Source organism: Callospermophilus lateralis, chromosome 11 (assembly GCF_048772815.1).
Source record: "Callospermophilus lateralis isolate mCalLat2 chromosome 11, mCalLat2.hap1, whole genome shotgun sequence".
NCBI classification, from domain to species: Eukaryota; Metazoa; Chordata; class Mammalia; order Rodentia; family Sciuridae; genus Callospermophilus; species Callospermophilus lateralis.
In genome coordinates, this window is record NC_135315.1 from 53,204,611 (window position 1) to 53,217,757 (window position 13,147).

Sequence of the window (13,147 nt, forward strand, 5' to 3'; positions counted from 1 at the left end):
ATTGTTGAGAGCCACAGCAAAAGGGGCCCCAGCAAACTTCCAGCTGATTGGCTCACAGCTGTCCCAGCAAACTTCCAGCTGATTGGCTCCTCTGCGGTGTTGCTCATTAGGCTGTTTCCCTGCCCTTTCAGACCACAGAGCTGTTCACTGGGGGACTTTTGGCTCTGCCCACGAGACCCAGCCAATTGGCCTCAAGAGCAGGAGGAGCGTGTGTGTGTGTGTGTGTGTGTGTGTGTGTGTGTGTGTGTGGGTGTTGAGAGGCTAGCAGGAAGCCCGGATGCAGTTGGGCTCTGAGGGAATTCCTGAAGAGCTCGGTGCTGATGTGTGTGTTCTAAAAATAAAGTTCGTTTCTGCTTGACAAGTGGCTTGTGAATTGTGCCAAGCCAGACTGCGGCACCAGATAGATAAAGGGGTGAAACAGTTTGTGGGGGAGACACTAGGGAGTGGTGGAGACTGCAGCAAAATGGGAACACATGCCCATTCCACAGGGCATTGCTGCTGACCTCTAGGCAATTACTGCCTGTGGGGTGAAGAGGCAATCCCATCAACCCTGTGCTTTTTCAAGAGATGCTAGGTATCCAGATTTTAATGTAAAATCTACCAGTATTTTTAAAATGTTGGTTTCAAATTTTCAGAAACACTACACAGACTAAAGCCACACAATCTGCTGATCAGATCTACCCCAGAAGCCATGCATCTGGGACCCCAACCTATGTTCTCCTTTGTGCCAACCAGCCCCAAACTGGTCATGCAGTGCTGAGTACTCTTTGACTCCCCTCAGGCCACTGGTTCACGGTGGGACCCATCTCCAGTCCCTGCAATTGGGTGGGATCCAGGGTCTTTACCTCTCTCGGACGAATTCAGACATTTCTTTCTGCATTTGTTTGCCCTTCAGTTGCTTTTGGAGCAGCAGTTCGAACCCAGCCACCGTGCCATTGCCTTGGGGATCCTTCTTATCAGCCTGGGAAGGAAAAAAGAAGCACAAGAAGCATTCAGGTGACATTGGATGCCCAAGAGAATGGCATGCAGGGAAGACAGATCCCAGAAAGCACCCACCAATTTACCCGGCAGTGCTGACCCCAGCACAGTGCCGAGCACCTAGTAATGACTCAATTAATGGTCTCGATTATTAGTTGCTTTAAAATAAAAGTCAGAACCTGAGAGAGCCGAGACAATGACTTGGGAACTAGGATCCAATTAATTTTTGTAAACAAATATTCTTAAAACTTCAAAGTGAAGTGCTCTGTTTTATCTGCACTCCCTCAACCACCTGGCATCCCTTTTTACTTTTCCCCTGCTCGTCATGCATCCCGTCATCTGTCCCCAAGAACCAACTCACCGAGCCCTTCGAGGTCCCTGGCTGTCACCAGGATTAAAAAGGTGTCCTCCTGCATTACAGCTTTTCTTTACCAGGAATCTAAGGTTAAATGCTTTGGTTCTTAAGGGAAGGAACTACAATGGGTTTTGATATCACAGAGAGGCACACTGGAGGGAACATTATCCCCAGCATCTGGAAAGAACCAGGTAACTCATCTCTGCTCACCCACAAGATGGCAAGGTCAGGTTCATCCAATCCTAGGCTGTGCCCCCCCCCCCGCCTCCTCCACCATATCCCTAGTGATCGGAGCAGCCTGCATCTCTAGGATCTCTCTCAGATCAGACATTCAGACAGAGGAAAGACACTGCTGCTACTTACAGAGAATCCCATTTACAATGGCCAGGCCCATGAACCACTTTACGGAGCCTCTGGTCCTGCCCAGTTCAAGATCCCTCCCTCGGCCTCCCTGACCCAAGTCCCTCTGGCTATGCTGTTGAGACCTCTCATGACAGGACATCAGTCACACCCTACGGGATGAGTCATGTCAGAGTGGGGCTTCTCTTGCTATTAACAAGTTTTCTCCACTGGAAATTTGCGTGCTTCACTCTTGACGAAAAAGCGAAGAAAAAATTAAGCAAACTTCTGAGCCCAAATCTGCCTCCCTTCTAAGACTCATCTGCTGCTCCAGGGAAAAACCAGCCAGAGAAATAGCTTTAATGACTACTGTCAGCAGGATCAGGATCAGGATCCCTCCAGCTCCTGAAGCTCCCTAAATACCCCAACACTGAGCTCCAGGTTAGGCTCCCCAGTACCCATTCCCAGGGCTCAAACCCTTCTGCCTCAAGTGGTCTCTATTAGGGGTGAGCTTTGCAAGTATGGCTACGTCTCTCCATCTCTGCCACTGCTACCAACCTTCCCAGTCATCTCCACTCACCTCTTAACTTCACTCCTGCCTGCACCATGCATATAAACCAGATCACAGTGTACCTCTCTGCTTAGAACCCTCCAGCAGCTCCCTACTGCAAACAGCAAGAAAACCCAACATCCTTACAGGGTCCTATAAAGTCTTATACACTGATCCCTGCTCCCCCAACTTCTGAGTTCATCTCTCCACATCTGTCTGATGCCAAAGCCTGATCCCACTTCATACTGTTTTAACCTCTGCACATCTCTCTGCTCTTGAAGCCACACAACTGCAGCGATAGGAACTTTCCCTACGGGTGGTCAATAGCTATCTTTGGATAGCTTCTGAGTATGAATGATTTGGAAGAAAATTTTTAAAAAGCACTTTTGTCTAGTACTCAGCAAATCTTAAAAAAAAAAAAAAAAAAAAAAAAGATAGATAATCCATTTTGCACAGTGGTGAAAAAGGAAAGGATTTTATTTATTTACTTTTCCTCAGGGTCTTCGCAAAAGTTCTCTTTAGAGATGTACAATTCAGTCATTTTTTAATATAACCGCAAGGTGGTACAACCGTCACCACTCTCTGATTCCACAGCAAGGCAATCTACTTCTGAAAATCATTGCTGACTTTAAAAAATGCGAATATCTGGGATTGCCCTCAAGAGTTCCTGACTTTGCATGTATTTCCTAAGTTTTTTATTTATTTTAATTGTGTCAAAATACAGATAATATTCAACTTCTCATTTTCACCATTTTTTTTCTGGTGTGTGTGTATGTGTGTGTGTGTGTGTGTGTGTGTGTGTGTAGTTCAGTGGTACTGAGCACAGTCACAGTGTCATGCATCTGTCTCCACCACCCACCCATAGAACTGTTTCATCCTGCAAGACTGAAACTCTGTGTCCACCAAGCAATATGCAAAACTTCTACAAGCCCAGAATGTTTAAAGCTGGGGCTCTCGGAACATCCTTGAACCCATCCCTGTTTTGTTGGAAATGGTACTTGTTCAAGGTCATTGACATCAGGTCTGGAGCCCAGATTTGTCCACTGAAGCTAACTCTATAGTCTGTCTTTGCTTTTTTTTTTTCTCTCTCCAGTGCTGGGCATCAAACCCAGGGCCTCAGGTGTGCTAAGAAAGCACTCTACCTGAGTTAAATTCCCAACCCTTTTCTGCCTTTGCTGAACATCAAAGAAAATGACCCTTCAGGTCATGGGCATTCTGGTAGGGGTTTCCATGTCACCATGAACAAACCCTGCTGATCCTGAGGGTTTTCAATTCCGATTTCAGATGTCAATGGAAAGGCTCCAGAGCTCTCCCAGGTGTGCACTCTTGATCATGGGGGCCACAGTGAAGGTTGGGGTGACACGGAGGCAGCACGTACCCAGAAGTAGTCACAGTAGCTCCACTCGGTTGGCTTTAGCAGTTGCTGTTCAGGCATGGTGTCTGGGTGAGGGAATGTCACGCAATTTATCTGTAGGGTACAAAATAAAAAGAATATGACTTCATCAGAGGGTGGGAAAAATCTTGCTCCCTGGACAGAGCATTACAGGGTCCAGGTTGGGTGGACCATGGGTCCAGGTTGATGGACCATGCATAGGTATCTTCAGATGTTCCAGTGCTGGTAAGCATTCAGGCAAAGCTCAGGGGTGGGAAATCAGGGCAAACTCTCTGGAGGGCAGTTTAATAGGATCTAGCACATGGCAAATATCTAGATTCTTCCACCTAGCAATTGCACTTTCAGGAGTCTGTGCTACAGATATGTTCATTCCTGTGTGCTGAGACATATGAACATGTTTTTCGTTACATTGCTCTTTATGGTAGCAAAAGGCCATGTCACAACCCCATCGTCCATCAGTAGGGGAACAGCTATTGTATCCATGGCAAAGGATACAGTGATAACATTCTTATACATCGATAAGGGAAGTGACTGGGACATACTATTATGTGGGAGGGAAAAAAAGTAAGGTATAGAATAGTATTCTGTTTGTATTTAAAAAAAAAATGGGAGGATAGAAGCACATTTGGCTATTGGTGTAGAATTACTTTTGCCAAGTGATGAAACAATTTGCTCCTAAGGAAAGAATGGGTGTGGGTAAGGGTCAGAGGTGAGAGGTTATTTCAAGATACATATGACATAAACAACGATCGTATAAAATTACAATCCAGGAACCCACTTGGACTCTGCCCCTTGCCAAGGGAAGTACACGATGCACAAACCGTCTCAGACTTTTTTCTGCCCAGGCATGTTGGGGGTTGGTACTTGGCTGTCCCTGTTTTGTTCCTGCTGATGTGACTTCAAATCCTGCATCCTCCTTTTCCTATTGGAGATGGTTAATTGGTTTTCTCTGGGAGAACGAGCCCTGAGTCCTATCAATCTTAGGCCCTTTGTTGGCAGCCTAAATAACCTGCAAGGAGAGACTCTGGAGGTTAAAGGGAACAGCTGTGCAGAAAACCCAAGGTTTGGGGGACAGTAATGCAAACGCAGATGCTAACCATTGAGGTGACCGCTGCTATAAACTTCAGCTTGGAAGGAAGGGGAAGAAGCTCCTGCATTGAGCCAGGGCCAGGGCCCATGGAGATGCCTCTGAGGGGCAGATTCACAAGCAAGAGGAGTCGTCCAGTATCACCAAATGATGTGAGGGCTCAAAAGAGAAGCTGGAATTCATGGTTTCTATATGAATTGCCTCAATGGGCTAAGTTTTGGCCCTTCCTTCAAAGCTTATTAACAATAAAAAACAACACTGTGTAAGCCCCTCTAACTCCTCTGTCAGCTGAACCTGGCCCAGGCATGGCCAGGTGTGACCTCTGGTTCCGGGCCACTGAGGTCAATCTAGCTCCTTCCTACCCTAGCAGTCAGGAACCCAGGTCTCACTTGCTGTCCTATGAGAAGAGCTGAGAAGTCCTACCCAAAGGGACGAGCCCCCTTCCGGATACTGACATCTGGTGAGATAAAGTAGGGGTTTCCACTCCTGAGAGACAGAAGGATCAGTGGCAGGAAAGACCCAGAGAACTCTGGAGACGGGCGGCACTGCATTCTACCAAGGTCAAGATCCAGGTGGGTCCTGAAGATTCCAGAGTTGGGGAGTGTTTTCCAAATGCTGAGCATGCAAGGTGGCCGTGGCCAGCAGTGGCCTGCTGGTTAGCCTCTCATGCCCAGCCTCAGGAGACGTCCACCCACAAACACATTGCTACCCGCCCCTTGCCCTCTTCCTTCCTCTTTTCTTACCCAAACTGCTCTTGGCCAGAGCCTCTCCTTGGGGAAATACCTCCCTACAAAGGAAGATTTCTACCAAGAGAGGCAACTTCACCAGAGGTCGGTCAGAACAGGAAGGGGAAATGGGTCTTGCTCAGCCTGCCCCAGATGACCCACCCTCAGAGAAAGAATGCTATTGCCCATCCCAGGATGCCCATGAGGACAGATCCCATTAACCCAAAAGGGGTGGTGATGAATCAGGAACAGCTCCTTCTATGATAAATCCCAGGTGACTCCAAGCCCAGCCACCTGAAAGGCTTCTGAAGGTCTCCAAGGAGGGCTGGGACCCTTCCTAAGTTCCACACAGTTCCTTTTTTGTCTTAGAACTAAGGGGGAGTATGGTTTGGAGTCACCTAGATGATTTGTTAAAACACAAAGATGGACAAGTCCCAGAGCCCAAGAGCCCCGCTCTTAAAATCCTGTGTGGTTTCTTACCATCTTCTCTGTGGGGTCAACTTTATTTTCAAGATTAAATATTTTGTCTTCATTGCCTGAGGTTCTATCTTCCAAATGGTCTTGTCTGTGGGTGATACTTTCCACTGAACTTTTAAGTTGGTTTAGTGATTCCTTCCCTTCAATGATTTCTTCTTTATTTCTTCTCAGGACCTCTGATATATCTTTACAGAAGTGATCTTTCATCTCCTGAAGAGATTCTGTTATTTCACTGCAAAATTCCTGTGCCAGCTCTCTTATTAAAATTCTTTAAGTTGCAGTACATTTTTTTCTAAATACATCCTCAACTCCTTCACTGATATTTTTTCGATGGATTCTCTTATGGGAGCAGCTTGGTTTGTTTGGAGTACTTTATTCCCTTGTTTTTTCATTTTGTTTGTGCGTCTTCCCATCTAGCCGGGTGGTTCTGAGGCAGGATAGTTTCTACTCTGTCGATTTGAAGTGTCCCTGAAGGTTTCCAGAAACTCGCCTTTAAGGGAGAGACCAATATGAACAGCACCTAACGCACACAATATACAGCCTTAAACCACATAACTCCTATTAAGATGCCTAGAGTTTTGTTGCAAGCCACAGAAATGATGTGTTCAATTATTGTCTACAATATAATCAGTCAGTTTGCAAAAAAGGGGCTTACAATTTCAAATGGGGGACAAAGACAGAATAGAAATGATATAGCATGTGAAGGTTAGGAGGAAGGAGAAGAAATAGAGGAATTCATAGAGGTTGGCTATTAGTAGGAAAAAAGAGAATCCAGGAAATAGATAAGTGAGAGGAAAAAAAAAAATATATATATATATATAAAATAAAAAAAATAAATAAAAATAAAAGGCTGGGCTTGGTGGTGCACACCTGTAATCCCAGTGCCTTGGGAGCCTGAGGCTGGAGGATCATGAGTTCAAACCAGCCTCAGCAAAAAGTGAGGTGCTAAGCAACTCAGTGAGACCCTGTCTCTAAATAAAATACAAAATAGGGCTGGGGATGTGGCTCCGTGGTTGAGTGCCCCTGAGTTCAATTCCCGGTACCCAAAAATAAAAAAAAAGAAAAAAAAAAAGTAAAAAGAATATACAACAAAACTGTAATATACTATTCAGACACCCAGGTCCTCAACGAACTGATGCATGAAAAACACTTGTTTCAAAAATAGTAGAGATGTGAGTGATAGTGAAGCCAGAATTCAACAGTCAGTCAGTGTAGACAGGTGAATCAAGTCAGGTTGGATCAAGGAGGCCAATTTTGAGTGAGTCTGGGAAGTTGGAGACAGTCCCCTGAGGGATTGAAATGTTAATTCCTCCAGAGCCCTTCCCCCATCCTTATCCAGAACCTGCCCCTGCTCCAACCTGTTGCCAAGGTAACCAGCCCCAGGAATGGCCCCTCCCTACAGGGAGCTGTTAAGATTGTTAATGGTGGTGTCCAGGGCTGCTCTACCCAGCCCTTCCCCCTTCAGCCCACGTGTTTCCTACCTTTGGCCCCCTCCCCAGCATTCCTAGGCCTAATCAAGAAAGCAGGAAGGAGAAAGATAAGGGGAAGAGGGCAGCAGAACAAAGGAAGCCTAGGAGACCAGCTATGGCCCCCTTCTTCCTCCCTGCAGGAGTCTATGTTACCCCCTTTTTAAATAAACCCTCTTTGTGCGCTTGCCTCCACGTGCTTCTCTAATGCGCAAACCTCAACATGTGGGAAAGCAGGACGCATGACCGACCCATAACCGGCGGTATCAATAAGGGAAAAATTAAAAAAAAGATCTGATAGAAAACGTTGGAAGACTGCACACCCAGGAGTCTCTTTCTTGTTCCTCTTGTGAGATGTAGGAGCCTGATCTTCGCCCCTCACGTGGCCAATGGACCCCACCATTCCTGGTCTCTAATTTAGTCTCCAAATTTGATCTCTCCCGCCCCCACTGTTTGGAATTGAGGTCAGGCACCTTTCTCTCCCGGGGTCCTGAGGGCTGGGTAGCAGCGAGTGAAGGACCCGGCTAGGGGTTAGGGAGGGATTGGGAGACAGACTGGGGATCCGGGAGCGGAACGTCCCTGGGTGCCCCAGCTGATCCACGACCTGGAGGGATCCAGGGATCAGTGGATGTGAGACTGGGGAGGGGTCTGAGACTCCGTCGGTTCCCCCCAGCTTTTCGAGACTCACAAAGCTGGAGTGAGCCCAGCTTTTCCCAGCCTCTCCAACTTGGGTTCCCCAGGGTGAAATGCTCCCAGATCCCAACTTCCCACTGGATTGCTAGGCTCAGGCCCATGCAGACCCAGCTGCAAACTCGCAGATCTAGGCTCTGGCTTCTGCAGGCTCTGCCACACTGCAGGACCCAGAAGGCTCACCGACCGAGGGCGATGGAGGAACTCCAGGAGAGAGAAGGGAGCGAACTTCCGTTCCAGTTTTACCCGCCCTCCTGCCACCCAAACCCTTCCCGGACCTGCCTCAAACCCTCCCATGCCCAGTCTCAAACCCTCCCATGACCCAAAGACATGCCCTCCAGGCCTGACCGCGTGACTCTGCTGCTCCATAAAGGGCATCCCTGATGGGTGGAGGTCTGTTCCCTTTCCATTCATTCAGGGTTTTGGAGAAGTTCCTTCTTCCTTTTCTTATATCTGACAAAGGAGTCTAGCAGTCTCTGGTTCCTCTGGGGCCAACTGCCCCTCCAGTCTCAGGATTTTTCACTCTAAGCCTCTGGGAGAGGTGATATTCCCGCTGTTGGAGTTGTGGGTAGCTGAGCTAAGACATGCCACCTTGCACTATTCCGCCATCGTTCCTTCTAAAATCCTGTAGGATTCCAGAGTTGGAAACTAGGAGGGTCAGAGGTCTAGAAGGTGAGGGGTTCCTCCAAAGGTCCTGTAACCACCAGGGAAGGACAGCTGGCTGGGTTGGGTTGGGGGACAGAAGTGAAGTCAGGAAAGTCCGGGCGACTCAGGACACATCCTCTTGCTGCTTATTCCATTCCGGGAAGCCATCAGTTTGGGGATGGCCCGGCCAGGGGCCCCACTCTGGTTTCAGGATTTTTCACTCCCAGCTGGTCCCCAGGGACTTCCCACAGCACCTCCTGGTGGGCAGCTGGAGAACTGCACCTCACTGGCCTCCTGGGGGGGCCCTGATCAGGCACCCGGCCAAGAGCTTGGTTTCCGTTCTCATTTCATCTTCCCAACAACCCGACAGGCAGGGACTGTGAGAATTTTATAGGAAAAGCTGAGGATCACAGAAGTGAGATATTTGAATCCAGATCCGCTGACCGCAGAACTCAAGCCCATGACGTCCTTTGCTCATCACTCTGGACGTTTGTTGAATGGCTACTCGGTGACAAGTGCCATGCCAGATCCTCCCAGCAACCTGCGCATGCACGTTCGTGACAGTATTTCTCGCTCTGGTTTAGTTAACATTTCTTTAACAGCCCGACTTCTAGAGGAGGGAGAGCATCTTTCCTCTGCAGTTTCTTTTGTGCCTAGTACAGCATCAGGTACACAGAGGGTGCCCCATAAATGTTTCTTAGTGCGATGACTGGAGACGGGCGATGTAAGGTACAGCATCTGTGCAATGACTGGAGACGGGCGATGTAAGGTACAGCGTCTGCCCTCGCAGGTTTGATAGTAAGTCACTGTGATTCTTTGGGTTGAATCTCCCACGGAGACTACAGGAAGGGCCAGGGATCTGGTTTGGGGGGGGGGGGAAACGTTAGAGGCTGTGGCCTCTGGAGAAGACTGTGCAGTGGACGAGTCCTAATGATGGCTCAGCAGTCCAGGAAAGGGGAAATAAGAGACGAATCTAGAAATGCTTTGCAGGTAAACTTAACGGCACCGTGAAGTTGATTCAGTGACTCTCACCTTGGAGTGATTTTGCCCACACCCCAGGGGACACCTGGCAATGGGAAGACATTTGGGGTTGTCACAATTAGGGCTGTTATTAGCATCTGGTGGGTAGAGGCCAGGGCTTCTGAGAAACAATCAATAATGCACAGAACAACCCCCCACAACAAAGAGCAATCCAGCTCGAAATGTCAACAGTGGCGGGGTTGACAAACCCCCAGGTGGCTGGTCCCAGTGAAGAGGAGTGTTCCCATCTACTGGGATGGGAAGGGGGTAGAGCCGTTGGACATAGGAGGAGGTGGCCACAGTAGAGGGGGATGGCGAGGGCTGTGTGGTGTGCGCATGTCCAGGAAGCAATCAGAGCTGACATGCTTGCTGCAGCAGCCTGGTGCCACTCAGACACAGACGAGGAGACGGAGGCTCAGAGAGGCACATGCTCCAGCCCCCTGTCATGGGGCTGGAGAGGGGCAGCGCAGGGTGCAGAGCTGGCTTCCGACGTCCCTGGCCACTACTTTCACTTAGGTTACTTGCTCTGACCTGGGATCACCAGGCCTCAAGCCCAGGCTCAGAAGGGCTGGGAGGACCTCATGCTCCATCTAGTAGGGGTACAAGAAACTGCCATGTGTGGATCACTGTCCCCCTCCTGGGTGACATTTTCCAGGCAGTTGATTCCAGGGTCCAAGCTACACATCCGGGAAACAGTCTGTCCCCTCCCAAAGCCTCTTAGAACAGGAAGAGCGCTGAGGCCATCTTGTACCTTGAATACACAGGAGATGATCCAAGGAGCTGCTTTCTGTTCAACAATAGCTAAGCCACCTTCCCAAGTGCTTTATCACATGAACTCCTATAAGCCTCAACAGGGGCTGTTGTTAGCCCCATCGTACAGGCAGGTAAACCGAAGCACAGAGACATTAGGTTACATACACCGTACCACACAGCTTTGTGTAATGATGGAGCAGGGTCTGAATCCAGGTGATCTGGCGCCAGACTCCGCTAAGGTGGGGAGGCCCTCGCAGAGCATGGGGCTGTGCCAGAGAACCGAGGCCACAGCCTCCTCTGAGCAGCACGTCTGAGCAGGTTGCCTGCAGACTGATGGAACCCAGCTTGACATCCAAGGGCTCCCGCAGAGCGGACTTGAATGTTCTCCCTGGAGGGGAGCTGACCCAGGAGGATGGGGGAGAGCTGGGACTCCGGGTAGCTCCTACCAGGGTCCTGTGGCTTCACCTGGGCTCTGCCAGGGAGTCAAGGCTGAGGATCACAAGGGTCTCCAAATTCTCCTTCCAGGAGAGCCTATGGCCCTGTGGCTATACGCTCAAGATTCGGACATGACATACTTGTGCCCAGAGCTCTGAGCTGCCATTAGCACCCGTCACTCCCAATCAGACAGCCTGCTCCACCTGCCAGCCCAACGTTACTGACAGAAGAGACGAGAGCCAGGCAAGGCTGCCAGTCCCTGCCCGCTGCTGCCAGGCCACCCACGTGTCTACCCCTTCCAAACCAGCTCCAGGCTATGGACCTTCAGAATCAAGCTCTGGCTCCTCGGCCGTGGACATACCACCCTTTGCTGTCCGGGGGCCTCCTGAGGATCAGACAGCGTAGGAAAAGTCGTTCCCCCCCCGTCCGCACATGCCAAGGAGAGGGAAGCTCACGTCCCAGCCTCCTGGGGAACAGGGCCATCCTTTCCTTCTGGACATGTCCTCCTGCAGAAGCCCTGAGTTCTGGAGGACCAAAGCCCAGAGAAAGAGGCTGGGCACAGGGAGAGAGCAGCAGCATAGAAGTCGTCAACTGAAGACACGTGGGACCGTGGTGGCCGGTGACAGGCTGGGAGGCATCCTGGGCTGGCGGGTGGGAGACCCGGCTCCTCGCTCACTCTGGGACCCTTGGCCAGCCCTGATGACTCCCTTCCCACAGCTTTGCTCAGTATCCCCAGCAGCAATTCCTCAAGGGCAGGAGTGTTTATTAAAAAATTCTGGAAGTGCTGGGGACGACGCAGAATTCCCTGACCTGGCATCAGAGTACACGTCAAGGGCCGTCTCATGAGACGTAGGTCAGTGGGAAGGAACAGGGGGGGCACCTCGGAGGGAAGGACAAGGTGTGCCATTCTGAGGAAGACTCACTTGGCCCATTGGCAAAACTTAAAGCTCTGGCTGAACCACACCGTGTGGCCTGGCCACCAACACTACAGGTCTTCATGACAACTGTGGCCAGCGTAACACTCATTCCTCCCACTTCTTTTTCTTCTAGAATTCTAACATGAGCCCCCCCCCCCACCCCTGCCCCATGTGTTCCTCTTTCTCCTTTCCCCCTATTTTGGGACACTCTGCTCCTGCTTTGCCCTGGCATTCTGGGGCAGCTGGTGACAATTTTGAACATGGAGACTATACCCTCTGTAAGTCTGCACTCTGGGGCTGCCCTGCCTGGCCCCAGGAGCTCCCCTAGTAAAGGGGAGGCTGCTGCAGGCCCATAGTCCCAGCAGGCTGAGCCTCTCTGCCCAGCCCTCAGGAAACAGAGGGAGGTAGATCAAGAGGGACTGAGACCTGAGAAACCAGGCTGGCTTCAGAAGGGCACTGCCAGTAGGCGAGAGCACAGGTTTGAGTCCTAAGTGACCCCAGTGAAGGGCCACTCCACAGTCTCGGCTTCCTCATCTGTAACAGGGTGATATCAAGCTCATGTGGACAAGGCTTTGTGCCAGGCTCTGCTTTAGTGCTAGGCATATACAGATCCACTCAGTCCCCGCACCATCTTATGTCTCAGGAGCCCTGATTCCCTATTTCCCAGATGTGGACACGGACTAACTCCTCCAGCTGTTGCACAGCTTTTAAGTGCCCTAAGTGACCCTCTGGCTTCAGAGTCCCGGTCCATAATCACTTGTCTCTATTGATTATATGAACTACACACAACCCTCAACATAGCTAGTAGGCAGAACGAGTCACTCGGAACACTGTTTATGTGTTATAAATGCACATAAAAGCTATTAGTATTGTTGTTCTTATTCGCCTAACTCTCCTTTTCCTGCAAAGCAGAATCTTCCATCCTGGGCAGGAATGCACCTCTCCTGGTTTGAGCTCCATGGGGGTGGTCAGAAGGGCTCAGGATGGTATGAGATAGAGCCCAAGAGAATAATCCCCTGTCTCCAATACCCTTGCACTTTTTGTGAAGGCAGTAAAAACCTTGGACCCCCCCTTCTCAAGTCTCTTGAGTTGTGGGCTGTCTGAGCAGCTGGACAGCTCCCCTCCCCACTTGGAGGGCCCCCCCACCTCCATGTCCAGCTCCTCAGTCCAGCAGAGAGCTGGGATGGGGAGGTGGGGGAGGGGCTCCCACTCATCTCCACACGGGGGAGGGGGGGGGCCCTCAGTGGGTTTCGGAAGAGCCCTGGGGGGCAGACTTTGGCCCATCTAAGTGGAAGCTGCCTGCTTCTCATTAGGAAC

The 13,147-nt window shown here is 50.1% G+C and overlaps 1 protein-coding gene across 7 annotated transcripts in view; it reads right to left on the minus strand.

Annotated features, from left to right (window-relative positions):
• Positions 1-13,147, minus strand: part of Gas7 (growth arrest specific 7) — a 227,429-nt gene that overhangs the window by 21,489 nt on the left and 192,793 nt on the right. For all 7 annotated transcript variants that reach the window (XM_076869703.1, XM_076869710.2, XM_076869704.1 and 4 more), the window contains 2 exons: positions 3,601-3,690; positions 846-961 (listed from right to left, as the gene is read on the minus strand). In XM_076869703.1, coding sequence (XP_076725818.1) covers positions 846-961; positions 3,601-3,690 — 206 coding nt within the window. The remainder of the gene's footprint in view (positions 1-845; positions 962-3,600; positions 3,691-13,147) is intronic.